Raw genomic sequence first — 12,984 nt, 5'->3', positions numbered from 1 at the left:
CTCTGGTTTTGTTCTTCGCTTGAGCCCATTAATTCGGAAAGATACTGGTTAATGGATGACGACGGCGAGGCAGGTAAGGATCCCCCCTTTCGAGAGGATCTTTCCGAAGGGAATGTTTCCGAGAAACTAGTCCTCGGAAATGAGGACCATCCGTATACACCTATGTATATATCAGATACCGAAGATATTCCCTCTCCTTCTCACCAACCCTGTGCATTATCTATTTCGCCGGAACCCTTCATATTCGGCAAAACCCCTTCCCCCTCAAATAACGAGATTTCTTCACCAACCCCAAGCTCACCACAATTAGACTGTACTCCTGTAAAATTACAGAAAGTTACCCCTTCTCCCTCAAGTAATAATGAAGAGACCAAATCTGCCCCTCGCCGTCGGGTTTACCAAAATGAATCGACGGGACCCTGGGTAGTCTATTTCCGGTCCAAATCAAAACCTCTTAATACCATTTCGATTTCCCGAGACCTCGACCGATCGTACTCTTCCGTAGTCAGCTACCAGCCGATGAGTCGGAACAAAATGCGCGTTGTTGTTGGTAGCTTGAAGGAAGCAAACGCCATTGCTTGTGACGAGAGATTTACGATCGAGTATCGCGTTTACGTTCCCGCTCGTGACGTGGAAATCGACGGAGTGGTAACCGAAGAGGGTTTGACCGTCGATGACCTAATGGAATCAGGGGTTGGCCGATTCAAGGATCCTGCTCTTCCAACGGTCAAGGTGTTGGACGCGCGACAATTAAAATCAGCATTTGGCGAGGGGGAAAAACGAAAGTTTTCCCTGTCGAACTCTTTTCGGGTTACCTTTTCCGGCACTGCACTTCCTGATTACGTTGCGATCGGGAAGGTTCGTCTACCTGTGAGACTTTATGTGCCTTCGGTCATGTTCTGCCAGAAGTGCAAGCAGTTGGATCATACGGCCGCCTACTGCTGCAATCAGGCACGCTGCTCTAAGTGCGGGGAGAAGCATGAGGAAGCTTCGTGTACAACACCAGCAGCAAACAGGTGTTTATATTGCACTGGGGAAGCATCTCATGCTCTCTCGGCGTGTCCGAAGTACATATCGCGCCGGGAAAAAATCAAGACTTCTTTGAAAAATCGTGTAAAAATGTCCTATAGAGACATGGTTCTGAAGTCTTTGCCAATCGTCTCAGAGAATCAGTTTAACCTTCTAAGTGACCATGAGTCCGAAGGGGAGGATCCATGTGAAGGAACATCAACTGAGCCATTTTCAAAAAATAATGTTTCACAGGCTCCAAAAAGGAAACGCATCACTAAAACCCAAACCAGAGTAGCTGCCAGCAAACTTAATACTAAAAGAAATCCTCAGAGTGGAAATAGTAATTCTAACCCTCCTATTCAAAGTCCTCCGGGTTTTAATCCGTCCCCGAAGGACTTTCCTCCACTTTCTGGGAAGTCAAAACCCCAGGCTTTCCTTCAGAATTCAGGCCCATCAGTAGCTAACAGGAATGCAACAATTCCCAGAGAAACTGCATCTGATCCATCGTCAAATGGTTTTCCCAGCTTTTCGGCTGATGGTAAGATGAAATTCTCGGAAATTGTTGCGTTCATTCTGGACTTTTTCAGTGTACCAGCAGGATGGAGGACTATGGTTAATATGTTTGTACCCCTTTTGAGAGAATTCTTGAAAAAGAAAGCTCTCACAATGACCCTCATCGCAGAAGCAATTTCTTTCGATGGATAATTCATCCAATGAGGGGAGAGAAATTGTTTCTGTATTGCAATGGAACTGCAGAAGTATTTTACCAAAATTAGACCCATTTAAAATATTGGTACACAATTTGAATTGTGATGTGTTCGCCTTATGCGAAACTTGGCTCTCTCCAAACGTAGATTTCCCCTTCCATAGCCACAACATATTTCGCCTGGATCGTGATGGGCAAAGAGGGGGCGGCGTTCTTTTGGGGATCAAGAAATGCCACTCTTTCTATCGTATTCCACTACAACCATCTCCAGGTATTGAAGTCGTTAGTTGCCAAGCTAGAATAAAAGGTCAAGACCTTTGTCTAGCCTCGGTTTATATTCCGCCATCTTCAAGCGTTAGCCGGAACCAATTGGCGAATATTATTTCACTTCTGCCAGAACCCCGGCTAGTTCTGGGAGATTTTAACTCCCATGGCGTGGGCTGGGGTAGCTCACGTGATGATGAACGTGCTAACATTATTTATGAGCTGTGCGACGACTTCAACATGACTGTCTTAAACAATGGGGATGTGACTCGAATTAATGGATCCCAATCACAGCATAGTATTTTAGACCTTTCTTTAGCTTCTTCCTCTCTGAGTTTGGATTGTACGTGGAAGGTAATCCAAGACCCTCAGGGAAGCGATCATTTGCCTATCAATATTTCTATCATCAGTGGTCGTAGTCCACTCGAAGAAATCAATATTCCTTATGACCTCACAAGGAATATAGATTGGAAAAAGTATGCATCGGATGTCATTGAAGCCATCGACTCAACAGACGAACTGTCTCCGGAGGCAGAGTACAGTTTTATTTCTGGAACAATTGTGGACTGTGCAATCGGAGCACAGGTCAGACGGAATGAAAGCTCGACGATACAGAAACGGCCTCCCACTCCGTGGTGGGATGGAGATTGCTCACGCGCGCGAGGAGAAAAGTGCAAGGCGTTTGTTGAGTTTCGCAGAACCGGATTGCCAGAGAAGTTCCAAAGTTACTTGGCCTTGGAACGCAAGTTCAAGAACTTGATCAGGGGCAAGAAACGGGGGTACTGGCGGCGATTTGTGGATGGGTTATCTCGAGAAACGTCTTTGCACACGCTTTGGAGAACGGCACGAAACATGCGAAATCACACTCCTTCGAACGAAACTGAAGAAAGTTCAAGTCGATGGCTGATACAGTTCGCGAAAAAGGTCTGCCCGGACGCAGCACCAGCTCAGAAACACTATCGGGATACAGAGAATAGTTCCGAAACGGAGGATCAATTCTCGATGGTCGAACTTTCACTTGCGCTCTGGTCTTGCAACAATTCAGCTCCCGGACTGGACAGAATCAAATTCAACTTGTTGAAGAATCTGCCAGATACCGCTAAGAAACGCTTGTTGAATTTATTCAATAAGTGTTTGGAGCTGAACATTGTTCCGTATGACTGGAGACAAGTGAAAGTCATCGCCATCCAAAAACCGGGAAAACCAGTTTCTGATTACAACTCGTATAGGCCGATTGCAATGCTCTCGTGTCTCCGGAAATTGCTCGAAAAAATGATTCTCTTTCGGCTGGATAAATGGGTTGAATCAAACAACCTGTTGTCAAGTACACAATTTGGATTCCGTAGGGGCAAGGGTACGAACGACTGTCTAGCATTACTTTCATCAGACATTCAATTGGCGTTTGCCCAAAAAGAGCAGATGGGGGCAGTATTTCTGGACATCAAAGGGGCATTCGATTCGGTGTCCATAGAAGTGCTATCTAGTAATCTTAACTCTTGCGGACTTTCACCAATTTTGAACAATTTTCTGTATAACCTGTTGTCTGAAAAAATCATGCATTTTAGCCATGGAGAAACCAAAGTTGAACGAATTAGTTACATGGGTCTACCCCAAGGCTCATGTTTAAGCCCCCTGCTATACAACTTTTATGTCCGAGAAATCGATGCTTGTATGGCACAAAATTGCACGCTAAGACAGCTTGCGGATGACTGTGTTGTTCATATCACAGGTAAAAAAGGCACCCAAATTAAACCTCCGTTACAAGAAACTCTTAATAATTTATCATATTGGGCCAGGAATCTAGGCATCGAGTTTTCGCCTAGTAAAACCGAGTTAGTAGTTTTTTCAAGGAAGCATTCCCCTCCTCAAATAGAGCTCCTTATGATGGGTAGAACTCTAACTCAATCTCTTAGTTTTAAATATTTGGGTGTCTGGTTCGACTCTAAATGCCTCTGGGGAAAACATATTAGGTACTTGACTCAAAAATGCCAAAAGAGAATCAATTTTCTTCGAACGATTACTGGAACCTGGTGGGGTGCTCATCCACAGGACCTCATCAGGTTATACCAAACAACGATACTGTCGGTCATAGAATACGGAAGCTTTTGCTTTGAGTCCGCCGCGAAAACTCACTTGATCAAACTAAAACGAATACAGTATCGTTGTTTGCGTATTGCCATGGGTTGTATGCAGTCGACACATACGATGAGTCTCGAAGTACTGGCGGGAGTCATGCCGTTGAAATATCGGTTCTTCGATTTATCGCTACGTTTCCTAATTCGAAGTGAAACTATGAATCCTTTGGTGATAGAAAATTTGGAGAGACTTATGAATATTAATCCGCAAGTAAAATATGTAAATAATTATAAAACTTTTAGTCAATTAGAAATAAATCCTTCTTTATTAAATTCGGACACGAGTCACTTTTACCCGAGTAGCAGTTCCTTGATAAGATTCGATCTGTCCATGACCGCTGATATCCGTGGAATACCAGATCACGTCCGACCCAACATTATTCCTTCAATCTTTGCTTCAAAAGTACGTGAAATTGATCCTATAAAAATGTTCTTTACTGATGGTTCTAGAATCGACAACGCGACTGGCTTCGCAGTGTATAATGAGGGCTTTGAAGCTTCGTTCAAGCTTCGAGAGCCATGCTCCGTTTACACTGCTGAGCTAGCCGCTATTTATTGCACCTTGGAACACATTCGCACACTGCCCGTAGACCACTATTTCATCTATTCGGATAGTCTCAGCTCCGTTGAGGCGATTCGATCGATGAAACTGATGAAGCGCTCTTCCCATTTCTTGCTGGAAATTTCAGGGATATTGGGCGCTCTGATCGAAAATTCGTATAGGATTACCTTAGCTTGGATCCCGTCTCATTGTCTTATACAAGGCAATGAGAAGGCGGACTCATTGGCTAAGGTGGGCGCGTTACAAGGTGAAATCTTTGAGAGGATTATAACTTACAATGAATACTTTTCAATTCCTCGCACTTTAGCGATTAACGCTTGGCAGTCTAGCTGGGATAATGGCACAAAGGGACGTTGGCTCCATACGATTATCCCTAAGGTTCCGACGAAGGCATGGTTTAAGCATTTTAACTTGAGTCGCGACTTCATTCGCGTGATTTCTCGGCTCATGTCAAATCACTGCTGGCTTGACGCGCACTTGTTTCGTATTAATCTCGCTGCAACCAATGTTTGCGTTTGTGGGGATGGCTACCACGACATTGATCATGTTGTATGGACGTGTGAAAGGTATGGTCAAACGAGGGCTTGGCTACTGGATACCCTTAGGGCCCGAGGTAGACTACCTGGTGTTCCAATTCGAGACATTTTGGCAAACTTAGATTTTGGATATTTGTTCCCAATTTACAAATATCTCAAGCTGTCTGACTTGGTCGTTTAATCCGCTTATCCACGTAAACTCTCCCCTTGTGTGTTCTTCATTTAATGTCTGTTTTGTTTATTTATTAGTACCACCTCTCATCCAACGGGTTCGACACATTCCTAAAGGCTGGCCAGAAGATCGGAAACTGATACCAACCGTAGCTACCGAAACCACAGCTACAGGAGGCCACCACCGGACCCTAATGGAAAACTGATATTTAAGAATAACCCCTATAAATCCCTTCCTTTTCCCCTGTTTAAAGTTTTTTTTTTTTAACTGTTGAGTCGCCGCGACTATTACGGCCCCCTCCCTACTAACCTAGTGAAACGAATACACTCGGCACATTGAAACTTTGTAAAAGTAAAAGGCCTTTAATAAACTAGTTTTAAATAATAATAATATTTCAACAAACCAACTATTTTATATACCTGTATAATAGATTCGGCTTGCTTGAGAATATCATCCCTGGAAATGGCACGTTTACGACGGTCTAATCGCGGAGTAACCCTTTCGCTCGTATCTGCCGAGTTGAGATCTGGCGTTGTGTCGAGCAGACGCTGCAGAGCACGATCGCGGTCAAAGGAGACGGCATAGAACAGCAGATGCCGAGTTTCGAAAGGAAACAGGAAAGGACAGGCAGCTGCAATCTGTTGGAGCCATTGAGGTAAATTACCTGTCATAATGACCAATGGGTCTTGTAGTTGCCGGCTTGCTTTTGCAGCTATCTGAAAACATAAATTAAAATGAACATCAAAATGTTAACTTGACAGAAGCCTTGCTAGAAAATTACCTTTGAATGGATGAATTCCGTCTGCGGCACAATATGAACTTGGGGCACCGAGAAATACAACGAGGACCAATGACGATTTAATGCATTGATGATCCTTAACATACAGAGGGCATCCAATGAGGCGTCCTGTACTGTAACTATTTCTGGAAGTTTAGAATTCAAAAAGGACACTAGTGGAGAAACCACTGCTGGTGCACTTCCATCAATCCAAAATTCTGGCTTACGGCGCATAATCTTTGATTGTGAATTTTTGCTATTTTTACGAGATGAACTCGAAGTACCGCTTTTAGAACTAGAGTTAGAATCTTCATCGACAGGGCGATAATAAATGGTATGTTGTTGCACCCAGATACTTGCACTTCCTGTAATGAAAAAAAAAAAAAACAGTTAAAAAAAGTTTGATGTTTTACAACTTCAACAATGATCCATTTACCAATTGGTGTCTCCGTGTCTGTGTCAGTTTCAGACTGGTCGTTTACCAGCGGCGAATACTGTCGAATAGCTTGATACACGGTCATGTTATACGGCAGTACATGTTCTCCGATCAAAAATTGCAGTTTATGCTTGGAGCCACCCATGGATATCATCGCAGCCGCATCGATATTGTCTATGTCTTCCTCGGAATCTTCTTCACTATCAACCCGTATTCCCCCATATCCACGCACAACAAGATAGCGCTCGATAGCCTGTACCAGAGCAAGTGGATCTATTTTAACGGTGCCGCCCTTCCATTGGCGCAAATTTGTGCATTCTGGATGACGCTGTAAGTTACACTAAAAAACAAAAATTTCATTCATTAGAAGAATCTTTTCTCTATTTTACATTCCGCTTAAACCAACCTTCAGCTGATGGGTATTGAAGAATTTAAGAGCACTTGTATTGGATCGCCCACCAACACCTGCAGGGAAATCATGTACCTTGACTGGGAACTGCTCTAGTTGGGTAACACATCCGTTGAGCTTAGCCACAAACGCACTGAAAGGGGCCGGATTGAGGGTCACAGGAACAGTTGAACTAGAGTAATTTCGATCCAAGGGAAGATTGGCAAACACGTGCAAAAACATTCGCAAGCGATCAGCTCTTTCTACCTGCTGTTGTTGGTTGTCTTCGGTGGCCATGAAGCTAAGCATGGCACGGATGAGCCCTGAGTGGTTAACTTCGAAGGGTGATATATCACTCTCAATCAGAATATCGCGTAACTCTTTAAGTGCCAATAAACAGTGATCGCGGTTGCTTTCTAGTTTTTGGATAGCGCCTGTTAGGCGAGCTAAAATCGAACAGGCCGGATGTTGTCCTGATCCTGGAGCAACACCAATTCCATCGGAGGAGTGACGGGTTACAAAATTTATAGCCTGTTCACGAATCCATTGACGAGCTTTTTCACGATTACCAGCGGCAATCAAATTGGAATTTGATTGGCTTTTTGCCAGTACACTTGTGCTCTCTTTTCCATAAGAAGTATTAGAGTGATGGGACGACGACGAAGATTGCCGTCCCCAACGTGCTGGATTTAAAGATGCAAGGAAGGATGTAGTCTTTGATGAAGCACCGGAGAAGCGAGACCGTGCACTCGACGAAGGAGTATTCCTGCCAGATGAAGATCCTAAGGTGGTGGCTTTGTTTATAAGCTCTTGCATAACAGATGACGTTGTCGATGTACCGGATGTTCCGGCTGCTGTGGATGATCCACTAGCCAGAGCATGACTAACTGCCGATCCTGAGCTGCTAGCAGTGTCTTCTTGGCGCGACTTCGATTTTGAACTGCTTTGTGACTTTCGTTTTGGTGGAACTTTACGTTTGAGGATATCGGATACTTTCAGTTGACCGGGGCTGTGAGATCGGGTGTCATGATGAGTGGCGGATGCCATCGTAGTGGCCACGAGAGTTGCACCCGGCGGTCCCGAGGTAGTCGCCAGTGGTGAAGTAAGGATACCTTGTTCTGCATTGTAAGCAAATGTGTCTGGGAAGTGGTGGGTCTGGTACAAATGGGTGGGTTGCTGTTTGCTTGTTCCAGCTTCTATGGCCGTTTGATGCAGATGCGCTGTTGGCTGATTGATTGGAATTGGAGAGCTGTAGATAGCGTTTAGTAAGATATTGCCATTGTTGGGAGCAGCAACGGCTCCAGGTATGCCCGATTGCAAGTTGGCAGCGGCCAGCGATTCCAAATGAATAGAGCTTGATGACATCTGTTGTTGGTGCTGGTGATGATGGTGATTATGATGAAGAGCTTTGGCGGATGCATTAAGATTGATAGCTGTAAAACTACTGGATGTACCAGGCATGTTCGCTGTCGTCGGGGAGTGTAGTAGCGTGGTACTGGTTGAAGGCATCGACATACTCATTTTGCTGGCCATCATCATTGCAGAGTTTAGATTTTTGACGTGTGGACCCCCGCCACCAACTATTGCTATCGCCTGCGATGTAGTTTTTGAACTTGAGGCGATGGCACTGTCAAAGTCAAATGTATTGTGTGGTTGGAAAGTGGCCGAAGAAGGAGCACTTTGAGCTCCCGATTTCGGCGAAGGAGCAGCGCAAATCGGAATCGAAGGATCTGTCAGCTGGTTGATCTGATGCATGACACCCTCACGGCGAAAGTGTGTTCCAAACACTTCGGGAAGCTTTTGCATCAAAATTTCAGCCATTTGTAATGCCCCAACTACAATTCTTAAATCATTTGAAGCCATCATTCCTGCAATATGCGATGAAACCAGTTGATTTTTTAGCACCTCTCTCAAAAGATCAGCATTAGCAAAATACACCATACGAAGAAGCGCTCGTAAACATTTATAACGAACTGATGGGCCAGCCGATGAACTGTAAACTTCATACAAAACCGAGAAGAGGTTCTTTATAAATTCAGCAGCAAGACCACGTTCTTCCTTCAGACATGCTATTCTAGCATCCCTTATCGCGTTCGGTGGGCGTGTTGCCAAATTGACGCATCCTGTTACTCCAGCAACATTAGTTATCGATTCTCCTGTTTCATTGGAAATGTTTGCTGCTGCCACCGATCCACCAGGTGTTATCGTAGCCAGTGTTCCAGCCGCTATAATCATTGTGCCTTGTTGTTGAGCGAGCAAAGCATGATTGATCTTGCGCTGAACGGCTCGCGTCGTGCCTGTATCTTCGTTAATCTGTTGCATCGAATGGAAATCAATTGTATAGGTTCGACCAAGAGTACTGAGGCTAATCTCGTCATCCGAGTTCAAATGCGCTGCCTCTATCATTCGAGAGTCAATAGAAGAATAAGGACGCCACACGCCGCGATCGTCTTTCCACTGCCATTGTACAGCATCTTGGACATTCGCTTGAGTTCTTTCGAGAAGCGAATCAACGACGAAAATGCCATCTGTTGGTAGACGTGGCATTAGTTCTCCGATTAGACAAGTAATTTCATACAGTTCCGAAGGGCTTCGTGGCACTAGTTCTACATCTACCGTGACTGGATCAGCAGAACCAGTAAGAAGATACAGTAGAGTTGAAGCTATATCATTTTTGAGAAGTGTAATTGCCAAATCCGGACAGTTGGCACACATGACACTCAGCATACGAACCACATTGGTAAATGTTCCTGAGTTGAGTACCGATGGAGTTACCACCAGTAGTTGTTGGCAGTTTTTCAACAGCTCCATACTGGCAATTTCTTGTAGAACGGTTGGATCATGCTGGAAACTGTCCACCATACGGTAAAATGCAGTACAAATACTCTCAACACTTTTCTTATCCTGCTGAGCTAGTAGTCTAGCCAGTAGAGGTAGTGATTCTTTGACAAAGTGAAACTCTTCAGTATGTAGATTCAAGCAGCAATTTGCCGTTATGGCCAAGGCTGCTCGTTGGGCATTAATTGAGAAAAAGTCGAGATACGTGAGGCAGGCCGAAACACCGTTCGCCTGTAAAATGCTTTTGTTGTGGCGACGGGAAAGGATTTCTAGGGCCGTTAGGCTTTGTTCTGCGACGTCCATACACTGGATAACCTGTAGCTTTTCAAGGAATGCAGGGATGGCATCAACAACGGTACCGGACGAACGTGGCAATGCTTCAAGCATGTAAGCAAGAGCTCGACAAGCATTGTTCATGATATCGAAGTTGTGTTCCATTCGGAGCAGTGTAATTAAAGCCGGAACAACCTGTTTGATTGGAAATCCTGCCAAGGTGTCTTCATTGCCCATAACTAACATTTGACACATTTCGATAGCGGCTTGAAGTTGTTGGCTTTCATCTTGACACTGCAACCCTTGGAGCAGCTGTTGTGCTTTGGAGCTGCTATTAGCTCCCATGGTTCGGTGAAGCAGATGATGCATTCTGGGACCGAGCGCACCAAACAGATGTGGGGGAAGACCCCTAGCTTCGAGTAGCGCTTGTAATCGACCAACTTCGCTATCGTCACTTTCGGAATCGGGATGTGGAGCGGTAGCAGATGCCCCCAGATTACCGGAAGCGACTGCTGTACCACCGACTGCGCCCGAATTGGCTGTATTTATCATACTGACATCAATTTGTGATGAAGTGCCGGCCACTGATGTTCCCAGGCTTGTAGTTTTGTGCAATTTGATGAAGGGATGCGATGAGCTCGATGAGCTTTGTTGATGGTGCTGATGGTGCTCATTGTTATTGTTACTGCGAGAACCATCATTCGCCATTGCTGAATTAGATGGTCCGGGAGGGGCCGCTGTAGGGTCGTAGCCGATACTCGTTGCTACTGAACCAAGTGAGGTTGAGTTATTGTTGTTGGCGAATGAAGACGATGCACCTTTAGACGAGGACGAGCCCTTGGCAGCAGCACCGGAAGTTCCAGCCACGTTAAGATGGGCCGAAGTACTACCGGAACCACCACCACGATGGCTGCCCGAACGCGAAGTCTGCGATGATTGTGGCTGTTGTTGATTCTGCTGGCTGGGACTGGCGGTGTTCGAGCTGACACAAGAACCCGTTGTTGCGGATTGATGGGAACCTTTACCACGAGAACTACGTCTTAGCAGACTGCTGGGTAGGTGCCCCTGCGTACTGTGACTGCTGCTGCTGCCACCAAAATGACCACCACTGCTTGAACCGGAATGATAGAGTTGGTGTTGCTGCTGCTGTTGTTGTTGATGATGGTGGGGCTCCCTACCTCCGCTGCTACGAGCTAGACGTGCCCCCAGGTTCGGGGCTTTATGGCTGCTGCCCGTACTGTCCAAATGTTGGTCCCCCACTTTCTGTCGCTTTTTCGGAACGGTTGTCGAAGAAAAAACTACTACTGGCTGTGATGAAGCGGATGCTCCGGATGTTCCACCAGCTACTGTTGTATCTAGGTAAAACTGCTGCTGCTGCTGCTGATGATGATGATTTGAACGTAGGTTACGCCCTTCTTCCACCGTACTAGGTAATCTCTCTTGGCGGGAACCCTGCCTACGGGTGTCGCCTGCCGGTTCTTCTTTAAATAGACGTTCAACGAGTTTTTTGGTAAGCTTTGAACCGCTTTTCCGTCTTTTGCGTTTTTCAATTGAACGCGATGATGATGCTATGGAACTAACACTTCCTCCACGGCTGCTGCTACTGGCAGTACTATCCCCGCAGTCTAATCCGTACTGATGGTGCTGCGATTTAGATGATGTAGTACTGCTGCTGCTACTGCCGGCTCCTATAAACGAAGACAGTGAAGAACTGCTACTGATGGACAGGGCTACCGATAGGGGAGACGCGTTTGTTGAGCAGGACAATGTCGATGCACTCGGTGTTAGAATAAGAACCGAAACGCCCGAATTCGTATGATTAGTGCTTGTACTGCTGCTGCTGTTGTTAGTATTGCTGGTGATCTTTGTACTTTCATGAAACGATGATCGAATGGCGCTTGTAGATGAGCTACTACTACTGCTAGCGCTGTAGGGAACACTGTGGCGTTTGTTGCGTACGTCCACCACAGGTGATACTGCACGGGCCTTGCGGCCCAACGGTATTTCCTTAGAGACGGTTCGCGAACGTGTTCTGAATGCAATCGGCGAAGGTGTTGGATTATTGAGTGTTTTCACTACAAAACAACCACTGGTAGTGTTGGTGGTGGTGTTTGCGCTGCTACTGCTGCTACCTGCACCTAAATTTTCTTCCGGATCGTGCCTTCTTTTGCGATTAATGCTGGTACTATTGTTGTGAGCCTGCCGGAGATCCGTGGCGGTTTGTTGCGAAGACCTTACTTTAGATCTTCGGCTACTGCTGCTGGTACTATAGCTACTACTTGTGGCGACGGCGGCTGCTGCTGACTGATGAAGATTCCGATGATGTGGCTGCTGCTGATGATGATGCCCCTCCGTCACTGCAGAGAGCACTTGCTTACCAACGGATTCGGCCATAGACGACACTTAGACGTCTCCCTGTGTCCATTAAATTGCATACCCGTCGCTATTTGGCGTGTCTTCGCTCGGTGGCTGGCGGGTTGCCGGATATTGCCTAACTGCTACTATGTCTCTTGGTGAGATATTTAAGACCTGTTCGATCGATCGATACGATGGGGAATTGGAGACGTCTTATTCGGCAATGACGTTGGATATTAAATGTCCGGTAGCGTAAATTATGCCTTTCAAAGGTAGACTCTGAAATTTAATAAAGAAAAAGGAAAAAAATAATAAGACACTGCATTGTTCTAAATTTATAGATTGTATACATATGAAAATATTATAACTGTAGGTTTAGAGATGTACCGAATATTGGGCTGGCCGAATACCGCCCAAAAATCGTTAGACCGAATAGATGAGCTAAGTATTCGGCCGAACAGACCGAAGGAAATTTTAATTATCGCTTTTGTATTTTTATTAACAATCCAATAGAATATTCGACCGAATAG

The 12,984-nt window shown here is 45.4% G+C and overlaps 1 protein-coding gene across 4 annotated transcripts in view; it reads right to left on the bottom strand.

Moving 5' to 3' along the window:
* The window catches only part of LOC129739900 (E3 ubiquitin-protein ligase TRIP12), a 47,525-nt gene that overhangs the window by 3,712 nt on the left and 30,829 nt on the right, over positions 1 to 12,984 (bottom strand). For all 4 annotated transcript variants that reach the window (XM_055731441.1, XM_055731442.1, XM_055731440.1 and 1 more), the window contains 4 exons: positions 7,007 to 12,733; positions 6,601 to 6,940; positions 6,168 to 6,529; positions 5,806 to 6,102 (listed from right to left, as the gene is read on the bottom strand). In XM_055731441.1, the coding sequence (XP_055587416.1) occupies positions 5,806 to 6,102; positions 6,168 to 6,529; positions 6,601 to 6,940; positions 7,007 to 12,493 (6,486 nt within the window). In that variant the 5' untranslated portion in view covers positions 12,494 to 12,733. The remainder of the gene's footprint in view (positions 1 to 5,805; positions 6,103 to 6,167; positions 6,530 to 6,600; positions 6,941 to 7,006; positions 12,734 to 12,984) is intronic.

Source organism: Uranotaenia lowii, chromosome 1 (genome assembly GCF_029784155.1).
Source record: "Uranotaenia lowii strain MFRU-FL chromosome 1, ASM2978415v1, whole genome shotgun sequence".
Lineage (NCBI taxonomy): Eukaryota > Metazoa > Arthropoda > Insecta > Diptera > Culicidae > Uranotaenia > Uranotaenia lowii.
Note: the sequence above shows the minus strand (reverse complement) of the source record. Positions and strands in the feature narration are given on the sequence as shown.